This window comes from Dipodomys merriami, unplaced genomic scaffold (genome assembly GCF_024711535.1).
Source record: "Dipodomys merriami isolate MVZ:Mamm:240054 unplaced genomic scaffold, mDipMer1.0.p SCAF_34, whole genome shotgun sequence".
NCBI classification, from domain to species: domain Eukaryota; kingdom Metazoa; phylum Chordata; class Mammalia; order Rodentia; family Heteromyidae; genus Dipodomys; species Dipodomys merriami.
The window spans coordinates 7,180,797-7,196,310 of NW_027204937.1; the positions used below are offsets into that span (position 1 = coordinate 7,180,797).

A 15,514-nucleotide genomic window follows, 5' to 3' on the forward strand; every position below is an offset into this window, starting at 1 on the left:
CCTAAAGATAGCTCCAGAACTGGAGGGTAGGTAACATGCCTGAGGACCCAAGCAAGCAATTAAGCAGCAGAGCTGGGACTTGGACTAGTCTCTCTGATCCAAAGCCCCAACCCATCCAGGCAGCTTAAGGCTGCATCTCTGAGTGTTCAGGAATCCTCATTCCTCCCAGTGCTCTGTGGCTAATGGTATTGCTAGGAATTGGAATGTAGCCTTCGGTCTCCCTGTCTCTCACCACTAATCAAAGAAGTTACTCTGTCTCCCTTAGGTGCTTCTTGTCACTAGTCAGCATGTGTGACACAGGAGCTCAATGATGCCTTCCCCTGACGAGAGATATCCATGACCTTGATGCATCCAGTAGGTAGACCACAGAGTCCCTGATACAATGCCATTATGAACTTTATCCCTAGACACAGGAAAAGGTGGCTATGTCTTCCTTAATCCTCAGACCCCCTCTAGGAGCCACAGTGTGGCCTCCACATACATATACATTTTTTTTTTTTGTCGGTCATGGGGCTTGAACTCTGGGCCGGGTCACTGACCTTGAGCTCTTCAGCTCAAGGTGAGTGCTCTACCACAGTGCCACTTCTGGTTTTCTGGTGGTTAATTGGAGATAAAAGTCTCATGGACTTTCCTGCCTGGGCTGGCTTTGAACCACGATCCTCAGATCTCAGCCTTCTGAGTAGCGAGGATTACTGGCATAAGCCACCAGCACCCAATTGGTCTCCATATTTTTATGCAGAAACTGAGTTTAGTTTGTCTGTGTCATGTGTCCAGGCCAGCCCGAGACCTTTCTGACTCCACAGGGAGGGCATGTCCAGGGTCCTGTGGTCAGAGTCACATGCTGAACTAAGAAGTCTAGAATTAAAACCTAGATCTGTGAAAGTATTACACTGTCCACTAACTTTTTTAAAAATATTAACAAAAAGCAGTGTATGAAATCTGAAGCAATGAGGAGTATATTATATGAAGAAGTTGAATGAAGAGTGGAATATAAAGGAAAATACTCAGGATTAACGACCATTTAAACATTTGGAGGCTTTATTGTAAGCTTTTTTCTATCCTTATGATAATTGCATTCCTCACTAATGGAGATGATACACTATTATTGTTTGGTAACTTGTTTGTTCATTAACAGTGTATTTGGACATCTCACTGTGTGCAGTTAGCTGAATGAGTGAGTTAATGAGGAGAGGGAGTAAATGAATGAACGGCTAGAGAATGATTGAATAATTTTAGTCTGCTCTTTTATACTACAAGTCAAGCCCATTGGCTCTGGCCAGACTTCTAGGAGCCTGAGTCTCTGTCCTCTCATACTCCCTGTACTCTGTGGCCTTGGACCTCAGGGTCTCCATCTACACAGGGGGTGCAGGTTATAGTAGACTGTGCTACAGCAGTGTCTGACTCTGGTTCCTCACAACATGAGGAGGTACCATCCTTATCACAGTGGTATAGCACACATGCTGGAGCCCAGGGGTTAGGTGATTTATGCCAGTCACAGACTTGGAAGGGAATCAGGTTCTAAATCCAGGGTACTCTGTTCACCAGAATAGCTAGCATGTGGAAACAGGAAGAGTCTGCCCTAAGACTGCTGAGGTTCACAAGCTAAAACTAGACAGAGGGGAACCTTGGTACTAAGCTCTGTGCTGCTCTCTCTGCTACCTCAGTATCCTCACCTGTCACATGAAAGCCTTGGAGGTCCAGCCAGACCTGGCATTGGGTACGTCTCCAGTTCCCTTCAGCATGGGCTAGCCTTCTGCTTTTATCCCTGGGCTTGGATAGATACAGAGAGAAGTCCAGTTTAGCCTAGAGCCTCTTCAGAGGAAACCCTATGGGAGGTAGACCCTAATACTTGAGGAAATTCGAGGCTTCGGGAACTGCTGTGAGGTTCTAATAACTAGGTAGTCAGTGTAACTGGAAACTACTGGGGGAAGGAAGAACTAGAGATGCTGAAGGAGCCAGCACGGGTCAAAGGGCTACAGGGGCTATAAAGCAAGAGATTGGAGCTGTCAGGCTGAGGAGCTTATATCCTGAACCATTGATAGGTTTTGAGCAGTGACAGGCAGGCTAACAATTTTGGAATTCCTGGTGTAGGGTAGATGACAGATTTGAGGGTCAGTGGCCAATATAGAGGCAAAGAAGCCAGCAGGAGAGAGTCAAGAGGGGCATATAGAAGCCGGAAGGCCTCCCTAGGGCCTAGGTCTTGGGCTATATCCAGACTTCCAACCTGATTCCCCCTGAATGGAGCTGCAGGCTCCTTTCTCAGGCCTCAGCCCGTGTAGCAGCCTCAAGGTCATGGCTCAACCCAGTTACCAAGTGGCAGTTTATTTTCTGTCAATTATTGGTGCCCAGGTCATAACTAAGCAGCTCAGCACAATAACATCATTCTCTTTTTAGCCTCAGTTTTCAAAGCCAATGCTAAATGTTTTAATTTTACATTATTCTTGATGTCTTGCTAATGAGTTCCAGGCATCTCCCAGAACAGAACAGTGTAGCTCTGCCATGCCAGGCATCTGTGCAGGCCAGGACTACGAAAGCTCCTCTTGTTCCCTTGGGCTCCCAACAGAATGCTTCAAGCCCTTCGCTTCAGGACCTCCATATCAACATACATGTAACTCTTTTTCAGTGCATGTAGTTAGTTCTTCCCTGTGGTTATCATGGAGTGTTTTTGTCTAGCCCATGGGAGGGAGTGCTCCTGTGAGAGCTGGGCAGTGGTCTGGCAGAAGGCTACTTCTGATGCAGGACCCTACAGGATGTCCCAGACCCTTCCAGAGAGCTCTAACCTAGATAGACTGGGATGGCTGGCTGGAGACTTAGGGTTTTAAGAGAAACCAGTTCTCTTTGTGGTGGTTATTACTGCTAGTATTGTTTTCTGGTGATGTGGAGACATTTGGTTCTTTCTCTAAGGAGTTAGTCATTTCTTTTCTGCAGCCCAATGTTTCTTCAGTCCATAGGCTACTCTTGTCTTTGATTCAATATCTTGTAAAGATATCAGCAAGGGCTTTGGTTTCAGGTAGCCCTGGGCCCTTGGGTGTTTTGAGCTTTGCCTCTATCAGAGCTTCATTTCCTTATCTAGGAAAGAGGGTTACTGTGGCTCCACTATCTAGGAGCTTCTTAAGAGCAAACCAGATGGGGCACAGACAAAGGCTTCGTAGCTTGATTCAGAAGTGGGGTGGCAGCGGTCCTCCTCCCTTGCCTAGATCCCCTATCCTAGTCGGAGCATTGTTTTGGGGATGGGTCACCTGGCCCCCTACTAATTTAAAGGCCCAGTACTACCCACTACCTCTGGCTCTGCCCCAGTTCCCTCAAGAATTGAATGTTTGCTGCTATGTTCTTTCATTACTAACAGATATTCACAAACACATTCTGTGCCAGGTGCTGTGCTGGGCACTCTAAGATGAGTTTATTGCAAAAATATCATTTGGAATATTAACCGCGTGTGACTCACGCCTGTCTGCAAAGTTCTTTCCATTTGTCCCTGAGGCCTGAGAGTTTGAAACCCCAAAGTTGGGAATGTGCTGCTCCTCTGTTTTCTGCTTTGTTCTCTCCCCTCCCAGACTTGAGTTGAAGAGGATAATGCTATTCCACTTGTACCCTTCCACAGATGGAACAGAGGCCCAGCAGAGAAAGAGACTCTTCCCCAGGTGGCTGGCCCAGGGGGCTCCTCCATGCCTTAATCTGATAGGACATAGGATGGGGAACAGTTGGGGTAGAGTTGAAGCGGTTGGCTGAAGCTTCTTTGTTCCTTCTGTTAATCTGAGTAGCCCTTAGACAGAGGCCTGCCCAAGGATATGAGCCTCACTTTTCTCAGCCTCCTTGAGAAAAATACCTGCCACCATCAGCACTGGCCACAGAAAGAATTGTACGGTACAGACCTACTATGTACCAGGCACCTTTGTCATCTCACTCTCAAATCCCCAGGATGAATGGCTCAAGGCTAAATCCCCAGGTCAGTCCTTTTACCATTCAGTGCCTCAGTTTACCCATCTTGAAAGCAGATGGCCCAATCTTGCCTCTCACAAGGTTACTGTCAAGACCAGCGAAGAGAGGTATTCTGCAGAGAGGCAGAGAAGAACCTTCCCGGGGCTGAGAAGGTTCACTTCTATCTGTCCCTGGCTTCTCTCTCTCCCTCTCTCTTTCCTTCCTTCCGTCCTTCTTTCCTTCTTTCCTTCCTTCCTTCTTTCTTTCTTTCATACTTGCCTGCCAGTTGTAGGGCTTGAACTCAGCCTGCTCAAAGCTAGCACTCGGCCACATTGAGCCACAGCACCACTTCTGGCTTTTTCTGTTTATGTGGAAATGAGGAATTGAACCCAGGGCTTCATGCATGCCAGGTAAGCACTCTACCACTAAGCCACATTCCCAGCCCCTGGCCTCTCATTCTTGTCATAGTCGGATTGTATATAGCTGGTTTCTGGGTAGAATTGGTTCCTGCTGGTAACTAACCTAACTAGCTCACATGTGTGTGCAAGGCTGATTATCTGACCTGGTTGTCATCATTTTCCCAATCCATCTCTACAGTAACTGAGTTTGGCACTGTTTTCAATTAATGATACTAGTATGTGACATGGAGTCCTGTGGTCTTATGCAGAACGTGACCCTAAGTTGCTAGCACAGGACAGATCCTCCTTGGGGTCCTCAGTTGGCTTGCATTAGGTAGCTAGATGCTTATGTGTGATTACAGTGCTAAGGCAGGTCAGCCTGGCTTGTTCCTAACATTAGAACCCAGGTAGCAGATCCATCCTAGTTCAGAACTGTTAGCTGTCCCCTGAAGGTATCCTTAGGAAGGAGCCACATTTGTCTTATAGGCAGTCCTGATGAGCACACAGCCTCCTATCTCTGACCCTAAGCATCCAGGACATGGCTTGTAGTCTGTCCTGATAGATGTTATTCTGCCACTTAGAGTCCCCACTGAATCCCTTGACTGACACAGGTCATTGTGGATCTTAGTGATGACCTGCTGTCATCCTCTAGTCCTAGCTGACTCACAAGATGGGCTCCAGAACTGCACAGGACATTGCCATTGCTGGCCTTGGCATTAATGTGAGATGAGACAGAACAGGGCCTGCACTGCTCAGAGAAGGGTGTGAAGGAGGCTAAAGGGAGGCCTCAGTGAAGTCTGGGGCTTGATCCCAACCTGGAAGGACTAGACAATGAATAAGTCCATAGGTGTTGTGAGCAAAACACACAACAAGGGCAAAGGCCTAGGGGCAGGGAGGAGTGGCCTGGACTGGAATAGGAGAGAGAGCTGAGCACTGAGTTAGAGAGGCCAGCAGGACCTTGTCTTGGGGTTCTCACAGGCCAAATATGCCTCCTCCAAAGTCAGACCAGTTTTCCCAATACAAAGAGGTCAGGAAGCTACATAGGCTCAGCCCCTTCTGCCTGTAACCTCAATGTTACCTCCAGGGCCTGTAGCCTCAATGCCACCTCTAGGGCTTGAAGCCTCCCAGAGTGGTGTGTGGGAGGGTAACATCTAAGTGTCTAGTGGGTGTCAGGATGGTGGTGTGAGGACATGTATTTACTGACTTCTTACAAGCCTTTTGTCTGTGGGTGGGGTGTCTTCCTAAGCACACCAGACCACCCTGAGGCCACCTATATTCTAAATATGAGTCAGATTCTGTGTGTGCTTGGCTGTAAATAGGGCCATCTGTTAGGACTGGGAAGTTAGTATGTGTACATGTTGTACATGTGGTAGAGTGTAGGCCTCAGTGTCTTTTAATGTATGTGCAACTATGTATGTTCTGACCTGTATGTCTCTGAGATATGAGTTGTAGGATGTATGTATTTGGTAGAGGATATTATATGATGTGTGTTGTGAGAATGTGATATGTGTGGGATGAGTGTGTAAGTTTTGGGGTCTTGGTATGTAAGTGAATTAGCATTTGTGTACTAGTGTCATGGGGCTCTGTGACTAACATGTAGATTAGTTGAAAGGAGAGTTGATCATGTTTGAAAGTATGTCTGTTTTGGGGTCTGTGGCTGAGTGGCTTAGTGAAAGGGGCATGGGCAGGTGCACACAGAAGCACCCACCAACCATTCTAGGCTGCCTGCTCTCTGTGGGGCCCGGGTTCCCAGTGATTCCTCTCTCCATATCCCAATGTTGTCTAGCCACAGCTCAGCACTGGGGGCTTCTGGTCCCACTTAGGCTTCTGGGCCCCACTTATCCTTTGGGGCCCCAGTGGGAATAGACTCAGTCCCTGGCACCTTCTTCTTTGGGGAAGGCTGCATATACTGTTGGAAGGCCATTCTGATCCTCTGGGCCTTCACTGGCTGGCAACCTTTCCAGGAGTCCCTCAACTAATGGGAACACATTTCTTGCCTGGACAAGACCTTTCTCCCACATGGGTGCCTGGATCATTGTATTCCTGATGAGAAGGGGTAAGAATGTCAGCAGCTTTCATCCCATCAACTTGGGAAGCCCCTTCCAAATAAGCATGCCACTGCCCAGCTCTGGGCAAGAGACATGTGACTACTCTGCACAAGTCTCCCTTGTCCTGCTGTATGTTATCTGCCAGACTCTCTGGTTGGTTATAAAGGCCCAGTGGGCTGAGCAAATTCACACTGACTGTGAATCTTACAACCTCCATAGTCATGGCTACCTGGGACAGGAGTGTGCTCCAGGGCACAGAGCTCAGCACTGTGGTGAGATTCCATTTTTCCTGAGCTCTGGGTGGAAAGTTCCTCACATAATCTAAACTCCCTGAGCCTCAGTTTCCTCCTCGAACATGAGCTGCTGTACCTACCTAACAGGTCTTAAGGAAATGGGGTTTAGGAATGGTCTGGCTCATGTCCAGTTTCCTAGTGACTGTGATAGCTGCCACTGGGACACTAGCTTCCTCCTGCACTCAGCTGCCCATTCCTTCCTATGCCCACAGCTAGACCATGCCCTCAAGGGTCCCCAGCTCCCAAGTCCAGAGCATGGAGCCCAGGCCAGTGCCTCCAAACCTACCACCTCAACTCTACATGTTTGTTCCTTCCCAACTACCCCCAAGAAGATTGGCAAAAGCTGAGCCTCAAGAAACCCTACGAAGCCCCAAGCAGAATCAAAGGTCAATAATATCAGGGACAGCCAGACTCCCTCTCAGAAGTAGGGGAGATAGAACGGCAAAGAGTAGACTTCAGTTCCCAGTTTGCTAGCCTTTAAAGCTGGCCAAGCACTGAATTATTTGACATCTTGGAGAAGGATGTGGCACCACACATTTCTCCCATCTAAATCATTGTAAAGTAACTTAAAAGTTTGTACAAAAATGAGAAGTTGATCCCTGAGTAGCCTGCCAGACTGTTGTAACCCAATATATTTTACCCTTAAACCAGAAATGTGTTTGTTTAGAAGCAAGTCACTGGAAATGCCAACACTGCAGGCATTTCCTCCCCTGCTTGCCCTGTGCCCTGTTCCCCCAAACCTCTTCTCTACTCTCTGTGTCCAGATCCTTCTTAGGGCATGAGAAACTGGGCCTTTCCTTTGGGCTACATTGGCCACAGGCAAGAAACTTGACATTCATTAGGCACTGTGTGCCAGCTTCTACTCAGAACATATCCACTTATTTACTTCTAAAAGTACAGAAGAGAAGAACAAGGGGACAGATAGAGTATGACTTTTTCAAAGCTCTCAGTAGAGCCACAGTGTAAACCTGTGTGACTTCTTGCACAGATCATACCTCATATATGAAATAGGGTCCTTGATCCTTCTCAAAGGGCCAGAGCATGAGAACAGACATTACCCAGTGCCATCTGTGCTCTGGCATCTATGGACTGCTCTGCATGGTCTTAGCCCTTTACACAAGAACAAAAGGCTCAGAGAAGGTAATTTGCTGATCAGCCCTGTGGATTCCAGTGCTTCACCCAAGCCCAGCGGTCCTCAGCTTTGGCTCTCCCCCTGTCCAGCCAGAACTGGAAGGATCCTCAGGCCTGGCCTGGAAAGGAAGATACCATCCCCTCTTGCGATGGCTCCCCTCTGTCTTTCATCTCCTGCCCTCTGTCCTGTGAGCTGCACGCAGTGGTAATGGATTGCAGTGGACTTTTTTCAATTAGGCTCTGATTTTCCCCTGCCTGTTACTATAAAATTCCAGATGGTCTGGGGCTTCACGGTTCCCGGGGTATTTTCCCCCATTATTTTAATCTTCTTTTGTAACACACCCCACATGTGGGAACAGGAACTTTCATGGCTCTGTACTGTGGATCCACTTCTTCACCATACCACCCATTTTTCCTTTCTGTGTGGTGGCATCACAGAGATAGTTTCCAACATCAGCTCATAGCCTGGGCTGGGCCTGGCTTTGTCTAGAATCAGAACGTTATCACACAAGAAGAGGAGAGGCAGACCTGAAAGATGCTGAAGAGAATCATCTCCTTGTACTGGTGGTAGGTAGGATGCTGAGGCCAAAGAAGATGGAACAGAGTCCTGACTCAGTTATCCAGGTAGAAAGTGGACCAGCCAGCACAGCAGCACTGGACTCCAGAAATAGCCTTGAGTCACACCATTTTCTGCTCTCCTGTGTAATTATGGACGTAGGATTCTTTGGAAGTCTTTTAGGATCAAAAGTTCCCAAACTCACCTAATCTAGACTCATGTGTGTGAATGAAGGCAGCCTTGAGACTCATTTCTCCTTCCCATCTCCTTTCCACATTGCCTTCATTCTGATTCAGTGGATCATTAACTGTTCCAGAACACAACCAATCTCACTGCCAGTGTTCATGCTTTGTCCACTCCTTGAAATGCTTTTGCTGATACCCTGTTTGTCCAAATCTTGCCCAGGCATCAAGACCCAGTTTCTTCAGGAAGGCTTTTGTAATTCCCCAGCCCACTACTAAAAGCCCCCTACATTAGATCAGCCCTTTCCTAGGGCTCTGAGCACATTCATTCATGTATGGATATGGTGGAAGTCGGGAGACAACTCTGCAGAGGGGCAACAGTCCAATACAGACTCTACTACTTACCTGGTTTTTGTTTTTTCTTTTCGGCTTCTAGGGCTTGAACTCTGGGCCTGGCACTGTTCCTGAGCTGCTTTTACTCAAGGCTAGTGCTCTACCTCTTGAGCCACAGTGCCACTTATGACTTATTTTGAGTAGTTTATTGGAGATAAGAGTCTCACAGACATTCCTGCCTGAACTAGTTTCAAATTTTGATCCTCAGATCTCAGCCTCCTGAGTAGCTAGTATTACAGGTGTGAGCCACCAGCACGTGGCCTACTTACCTGTTTTGTGACCTTAAGTGACAGCTACATTGAATGCATTTTACGTGGGATCTTAGCACCAAGATCAGGATTTGCTGTGTGTTATTTTAATTTTTACAATCATACTCCACACTTGGTAAAACAAAAGAAACTGAGGCTCTCTGACTCAAAATGATGCAACTAGGATCACAGTATGAAGAATACAAGGTAACACCTGGCTAATTACAGCAGAGTCTGTGTCTGTAACCACTGTGTTCACTGTGCCCGCACCTCAGCTTCTATTCTGGGCATGGTCACACCTGCCCAGAGGGTCATGAAGAAGAGAGATCACATCTATGACCGCACTGGGCTCAGAAGATCTGGACATACCAGTTATTGGCCTGATGATTCCTTCCATCCTCTATTCTATGCCTTTGTTCCCATCTGTGCAGTTATGGAGCATGGGAATGTTGGCAGATGCTGCAGGTAGAGCCCACAAGCCCTTAAGGTCCAAAGCAAGTCTTGGTTACCAGTCCTGATAGGACCATGGCTCTGCTAGGTATGCATGCAACATCTTCATCCCAGGGGCAATATCCTTTCTCTACCTTCTTTAGATCTACTTGAAAGATAGGCCATCCCCATCAGGCATTCCCAACAGCTGCTTATTACAGTCCAGCCTGCACCTCTGCTCTGGGAAGCTGGAGATGGGGGTACACAGGACAAGGCTGAGTTGACACTCATAGCATAATGTACATATGTGTGTGTGTGTATGTGCCTGATGGACACAAGTGACAGAGAATACTCACAAAATCACCATGCCAAGCTATCCCTGTTCTAACCCACCTTTGCTGCCATGATGGAGATGCCAGCCCTGCTCGCAAACCCAGAATTGTGGCAAGAAAGTAGGGACTGAGGGAGACCCTCCCGTTACAAGCTCAGGAGCAATGCAGAGGGCATGGGGAAGGCTTCTCCTTGAAGGCAGTGTTTACTGTGGGGTATATGTATGTGTTTGCTGAGTGAGTAAAGGATGGAACGACCATCCAGGCCTCAAGAACAACTTGAGCAAAGGCCTGTGTAAAGGAGATTCCTGGGAGGTTTGTAGACAGCCATCACTCCTCAACAGACATGTGGGGTATGTGAGGATGGGAGAGGCAGTTGGGACCATTTTGGACAATAAGTACACACACTGTAGATCCAGGACTTTTGAAAAATGTGTACATTAACTTGTCAGAGAGTTGGAAGAGAAGGTGTCCCAGGAGGAGCACATTCTGAACAAAGGCTGGAGTGAGAACAATTGTTCTGGGATGGAGGGTTGGCCCAGATAGGGATCCATGAACCCCTGGGGGAAGATGATATACTGATCCCCGGAGTGAGCAGACGCTCCCAAAGTCAGAAAAATCACGCAACTTGGAGGAATTATTGCCCTCAGCCAGCCCCATCCCCTCCCTGCACAGACCAGCAAGGAAAATAGAACAAGCTGGATGTTGGGAAGAAGCCCTGCTCTTGAGCCCAGGCTCCTTCATAACACATGCAGGTGAACCTGGCACAAGGCCATTGCAGATGAGCAGGGGCCAGCACAGGATTCCCTTCTGGTTCTGATGTATGGGGCAGTCGCAGCCTCTGAAAATAAAAGGGAGACAATTTCTGAAACCCAGTTGTAAAGGCTTGCCTTGAACTGGCCACAGTAGAGCAAGACCTGTAGTTGTGACCAGGCCTTCAGGAGGTACTGTCTCTAGGCCCTTGTCTAGCAGCTCTATCCTGGCTCCTTCTGTGTAGGACTGCAGTGAATATCTAGCTGCTATAACTGCCTTCTCTCTGTTTCCTCTCCCAGCCCCATCTGTCACCAGAAGCCAAGGATAACTTCCTAGAGCACTTATCTGAACCTGTCCCCTTTGTAAGGCCCTTCTGTGGCCCCACTGTCCTTGAGGTAGCCTGAAGACTCATGCCTGACATCTGAGCACCTGTGATCTAGCCTCTGACCTCCTTACAGGCTCCGCACCCACTGAGCACTTCACAGTACACAACCCATGTGAGCACAGAAACCCATGTGAGCACAGAGAGACTTCCACAGGGGATCTGGGGGAAGTGACACTGGTGCTTCCTATCTGTCTCCTTGGCCCACCATGTCCCTGGCCTGGCCATTTGCATGGCTGTGCTAGTCATGATTCTGGGCCCAGGCGGAGCAGGGGGTAAAGGAGTAAATGCATGGATGCTGCCATGACTGGCTTCCCATGCCTTCCCCCCTCTCTCCCCAATAATTCTCCACACTCATTAGTCCCCCAGACAGCTTATCCCATGGTCCCAAGGCTGGCTGAAGTATCCATTCTGTGTTTCCACAGCCCATTTACTTCCATAACATCTCAAGCATGGTGTTTTGAGATGGTATGTATGTCTCCTTCATGGGCTTCTGTGCTTCTGAAAAGGCAGAGTTTCTCTATATCTCAGTTCACCCACACACAGGCTGGAGCCAACTGGTCCAATTCCATGTCAGAAATTACCAGTTGTGCAGAGCTGCTCTGGGTTAGAGATACTGACTTCCCCCACCCCCTTGAGGGCCAAGGAGATGAGCCAGTTGGACCCCAGATCTGATCTCTGCCCACAGTCCTCTTTATGCAAAGCCTTCCAATTCACTAACAGATAAAGTGCCTTTGAAGGCAAAAAAGAAACAGGGTCCCAGCTCAGAGAAGAAGGAAGTCAAGGGTTCCAGATGTAGAGACAGATCTGTGAAGCTGTCACTAACTTCCTCCTTCTGCGGATGAACTCAGGGGAAAGGTATGGAACAGCACACTTCGGGAAGCCCTAGAGCTTGGGGAACATGAACATAGGCATCCCTGCTTTATCCTGCACTGCCTGCTGCTGCAAGCCCTTGCTGCCCTCATGCTGGGGGCTGGGGTCACGTAAGTCCTAGTCTAGATTAGGTGCCCAGGATACGGCAGTGTCTGTAGAGAAGGAGCCTGCCTTCTCTGGTTCCTTCCTCCTAAAGGGATACTCCCCCTCTCCCCCTGTCCCCAGAAAGGCAGCAATTAAAACATCTGGGCTTTGGCATCACACTTGGTTTGCGTCCTGTCTTTGTTTTGGTCATTTTACCAGTGTGTCAGGTGGGGACATAGGTGCCTCATACTTCATAGTTGTATAGCTAAACACCTAGCAGCACATCATAGCCACATTAGTCTACCTTCTCCCCAACAAGGATCTACATAGCCAGAGCCTCTATCCTACTGAAACAGTCACGCTACGGGGGAGAAGGGGAGCAGGAAGGGATAGCCAGATATACTACAAGGTTGAAGTCCTATCCTGACCAGCCTTTGAGCTGGACTTTGAAGGTCAAGGAGGAGGGGAGTGCTGGATGACCAAGAGAGAGGTTATTTATTGTGCAATTTACATGAACAAAAGCTGGAAATGGCTTAGTTAGCTTCTGACATTTAGAGTATGGACACAGAAAGGCAGGCAGCAAGGGAGAGGAGGTTTGATAGGCCAGCAAAACTTTAAGCAAGGAGCCATAAGTATACATTTCTAGGTCATTGGCTTCTGGGCAACTGTGTACACTGTAGCAGGGGAACCTGAAGGAGTAAGATATGAAAGCACTCCAAGAAGAAAGGCTGAAGCAGGGCAGAGGCTGCAGGGACAAGCAGTCAGGGCTACAGGAGGAGTGGAGATGTACAGAGGCCCTACACTGCTCCTTCCTCACTTTGCACTGTGGTTCATTTCTTCTCTCCCCACTGCATACACATCCTGTGTGTATGCCCAGGATGGGGCCTGGTAAATGGTGGGCATAGAACACTAACTAGCCAGATGTTAAATCAAAGACATTTTCATGTGCAGATGTGGTTGTTGTTTCTCATAGCAGTTAGTATGGAGGATGAGGACCCTTGTCATTCAGTGAGGTTGGCCCACAACCTCAAATTTGGAAACTAGGAAATACATACAGGGAATAGAGGTCCAGGATACTACCCATGCTGTCCTTGGGACAGAGGTCCCTCAGGTCCAGGGTGAGGTCTCACCTTCCTGATTCCTGAGCTCAGAAATGACCTGCCCTCACAGAGTCCTGATTCTGGACTGGGCTACAGCCCAAGTACAACTGCCATTGTGGCATTCTGGAAGCAGAAATAACTCTTTCCCAGCCTGTGATACCCATTCTAAACCAAGCCACACTTTTGGGGGCCCAAAGGACTTGATAAAGAGCTGAACCAAAACATCTGAGTGTATGGGCAGGACAGCAGGGCTGAGGGCTGGAGTGAAGCAGGCCTAAAGGGTCAGTTCCAGGTGGATGGGCCCTCAAGGACTAAGAGCCTTTCACTATTCTCTCTTGCAGTTTGAAGGCTGCAGCAAAGCCTTCTCACGGCTGGAGAACCTCAAGATCCACCTGCGGAGCCACACAGGTGAGAAGCCTTACCTGTGCCAGCACCCAGGCTGCCAGAAAGCCTTCAGCAACTCCAGTGACCGTGCTAAGCACCAGCGTACCCATCTCGACACGGTATGCCCAAGAACAAAGTTGGGGGACAGGTGGGGTTATGCACAAACCCTTTATCTGATGTAGAGCTAGTGTCTCACAGACACCCTGCCTTTGCTCTCTAAAAATCTGAGCAAGTGTCCTGTACATTATAGGTACATTATTGGTACCCCTGGCCTCTATCCATTAGGTAGACAGGAGATTTTCCACCTCCCAGTTGTGACAAATATCTGTAAACATTGCCAGATGTCCCTCATTTGTCATTGGGATGCAAACTCAGCAGGGTCCCCATTTGAGATCTCCTGATTTGGTCCATGGGAACCAGCGTGGGCCTCAGTGTGTCCTGTATCCTGTTGGGAGAATGTTCTCCATCCCCACATCCTTTCTTCTGCAAGTCAGTTATACCCAGAACAGGCCACTCCCTGATCTTCCAACTTACCACCTAGGGACAGGCTTGCTCTCTAGGGCCATCCTCTTGTCCTTTGAGGACTGTAGGTGAAGTTGACATGACAGCACGTAAGATACAGGATCCCACCACAGCAGCCTGACCTCCAAGTACTTACATTTCTTTCCTCCTCTTCCTTTGAGCTAGATAGTAGATAACTCATCATTCTATCCCAGGTCAGCCCAAGTCTTCCCTTGGGTACACAAAGACCAGAGCAACTAACAGAGCATTTCTAAAACATCATCTTCATGCTGCACTGCTACCAGGGGTCTCTGATCCAATTGACAGAGGAAGTAATCCAGCTCAAGAGGCCACTGTCTCCTCATGATCACATAGCTGGACAGTGACAGAGCTTATTCATGACAGTCCTGGGCAAGGTGGCAGGTGCCTTGCAGGACCCCAGCCTCCATATGCAACAGGAGACTGGAGTCTGCAACCAGAATTTATATCTGGACCACAAGCCCTCTTCTCTGAAAATGTTTGGGGAGCTTGAGCTGAGGTGAGGGGGGTGCTGAGAGATCTGAATGGCTATCAGGCCTAGCCTATCCAGTACTCAGATGAAGAAAGAGAGTGACCCCCCCCTCTCCCCACTAAGTACGAACCATGAACTAGCAGAGGCCAAAGTTGAAAGGACACAGCTCTCTGGTCTAAGCCCTGTATTTTATACCTAGAAAAAAAAATACCCAGAAAGGAAGATGGGCAAAAATTCAGAAAGTTAATGGAGCCAGGCCAGACCCTAGTTGGATCCTCTACATGTCCACTGCTCCCTACAGTATCACATGTCTGCCCACTGTCTCCAATTTGTTAATAAAGCTGAGACTCGCACAGTCATGTCCCTGTTGACAGAAGGAAGTGGTGGAGCTGGGGTGCACACCTGGATCATCTGACTCCAAGTCCAGTACTCTTTGCTAAAAAGCTGATGTGACAGTCATCCTAGAGGGCCAGATCTGAGGGGACAGGATGGTCAGGAATAGTCTCTAGCCTGACCCTGACTCACATCTCTTCCAGGCTTTACTGACAAAGGCTGCTCTGTGCCTAAAGTGAGATGTGGCTCTAGCACATCTAGTTCCTGAGTCACCTTCTCATCCCTAGAACTCTTGGAACCTTGGCCTACCCTGAGAGGTATACTTTGTACCTCAAGATCCCTGAATATGTTTGGGCCATAATGCATCCCCAACAGTACCTTCTCCTCACCTCCTGACCTAAGGAACATCTCCACAGGCTTATCCTTTACCTACACTGATTTACCCCATTCCTCCCTCCCTCATCATTGCATTTCCTAGACCTAGCCCCAAAGAAACAGGCTTCTGGATCCAGCAGGTATGTGAACAAAGCTCCAAGGGCAAGGTTAAGGCAGGCACAGAAAGGGCCTATGGGGTTATCCCAGGCCACCAAGCCCAGCACCCAACTTGCACCCAGTTCCATGCATAAATAGCACAAGCAGCTCCTTGCTGCTAGGCCTAAGTCCCAGCT

General features: G+C 48.5%; 1 protein-coding gene across 2 annotated transcripts in view; it reads left to right on the top strand.

Annotated features, from left to right (window-relative positions):
* The window catches only part of Glis1 (GLIS family zinc finger 1), a 195,920-nt gene that overhangs the window by 160,398 nt on the left and 20,008 nt on the right, over window positions 1–15,514 (top strand). For both annotated transcript variants that reach the window (XM_069987051.1, XM_069987052.1), the window contains exon 5: window positions 13,459–13,620. In XM_069987051.1, coding sequence (XP_069843152.1) covers window positions 13,459–13,620 — 162 coding nt within the window. The remainder of the gene's footprint in view (window positions 1–13,458; window positions 13,621–15,514) is intronic.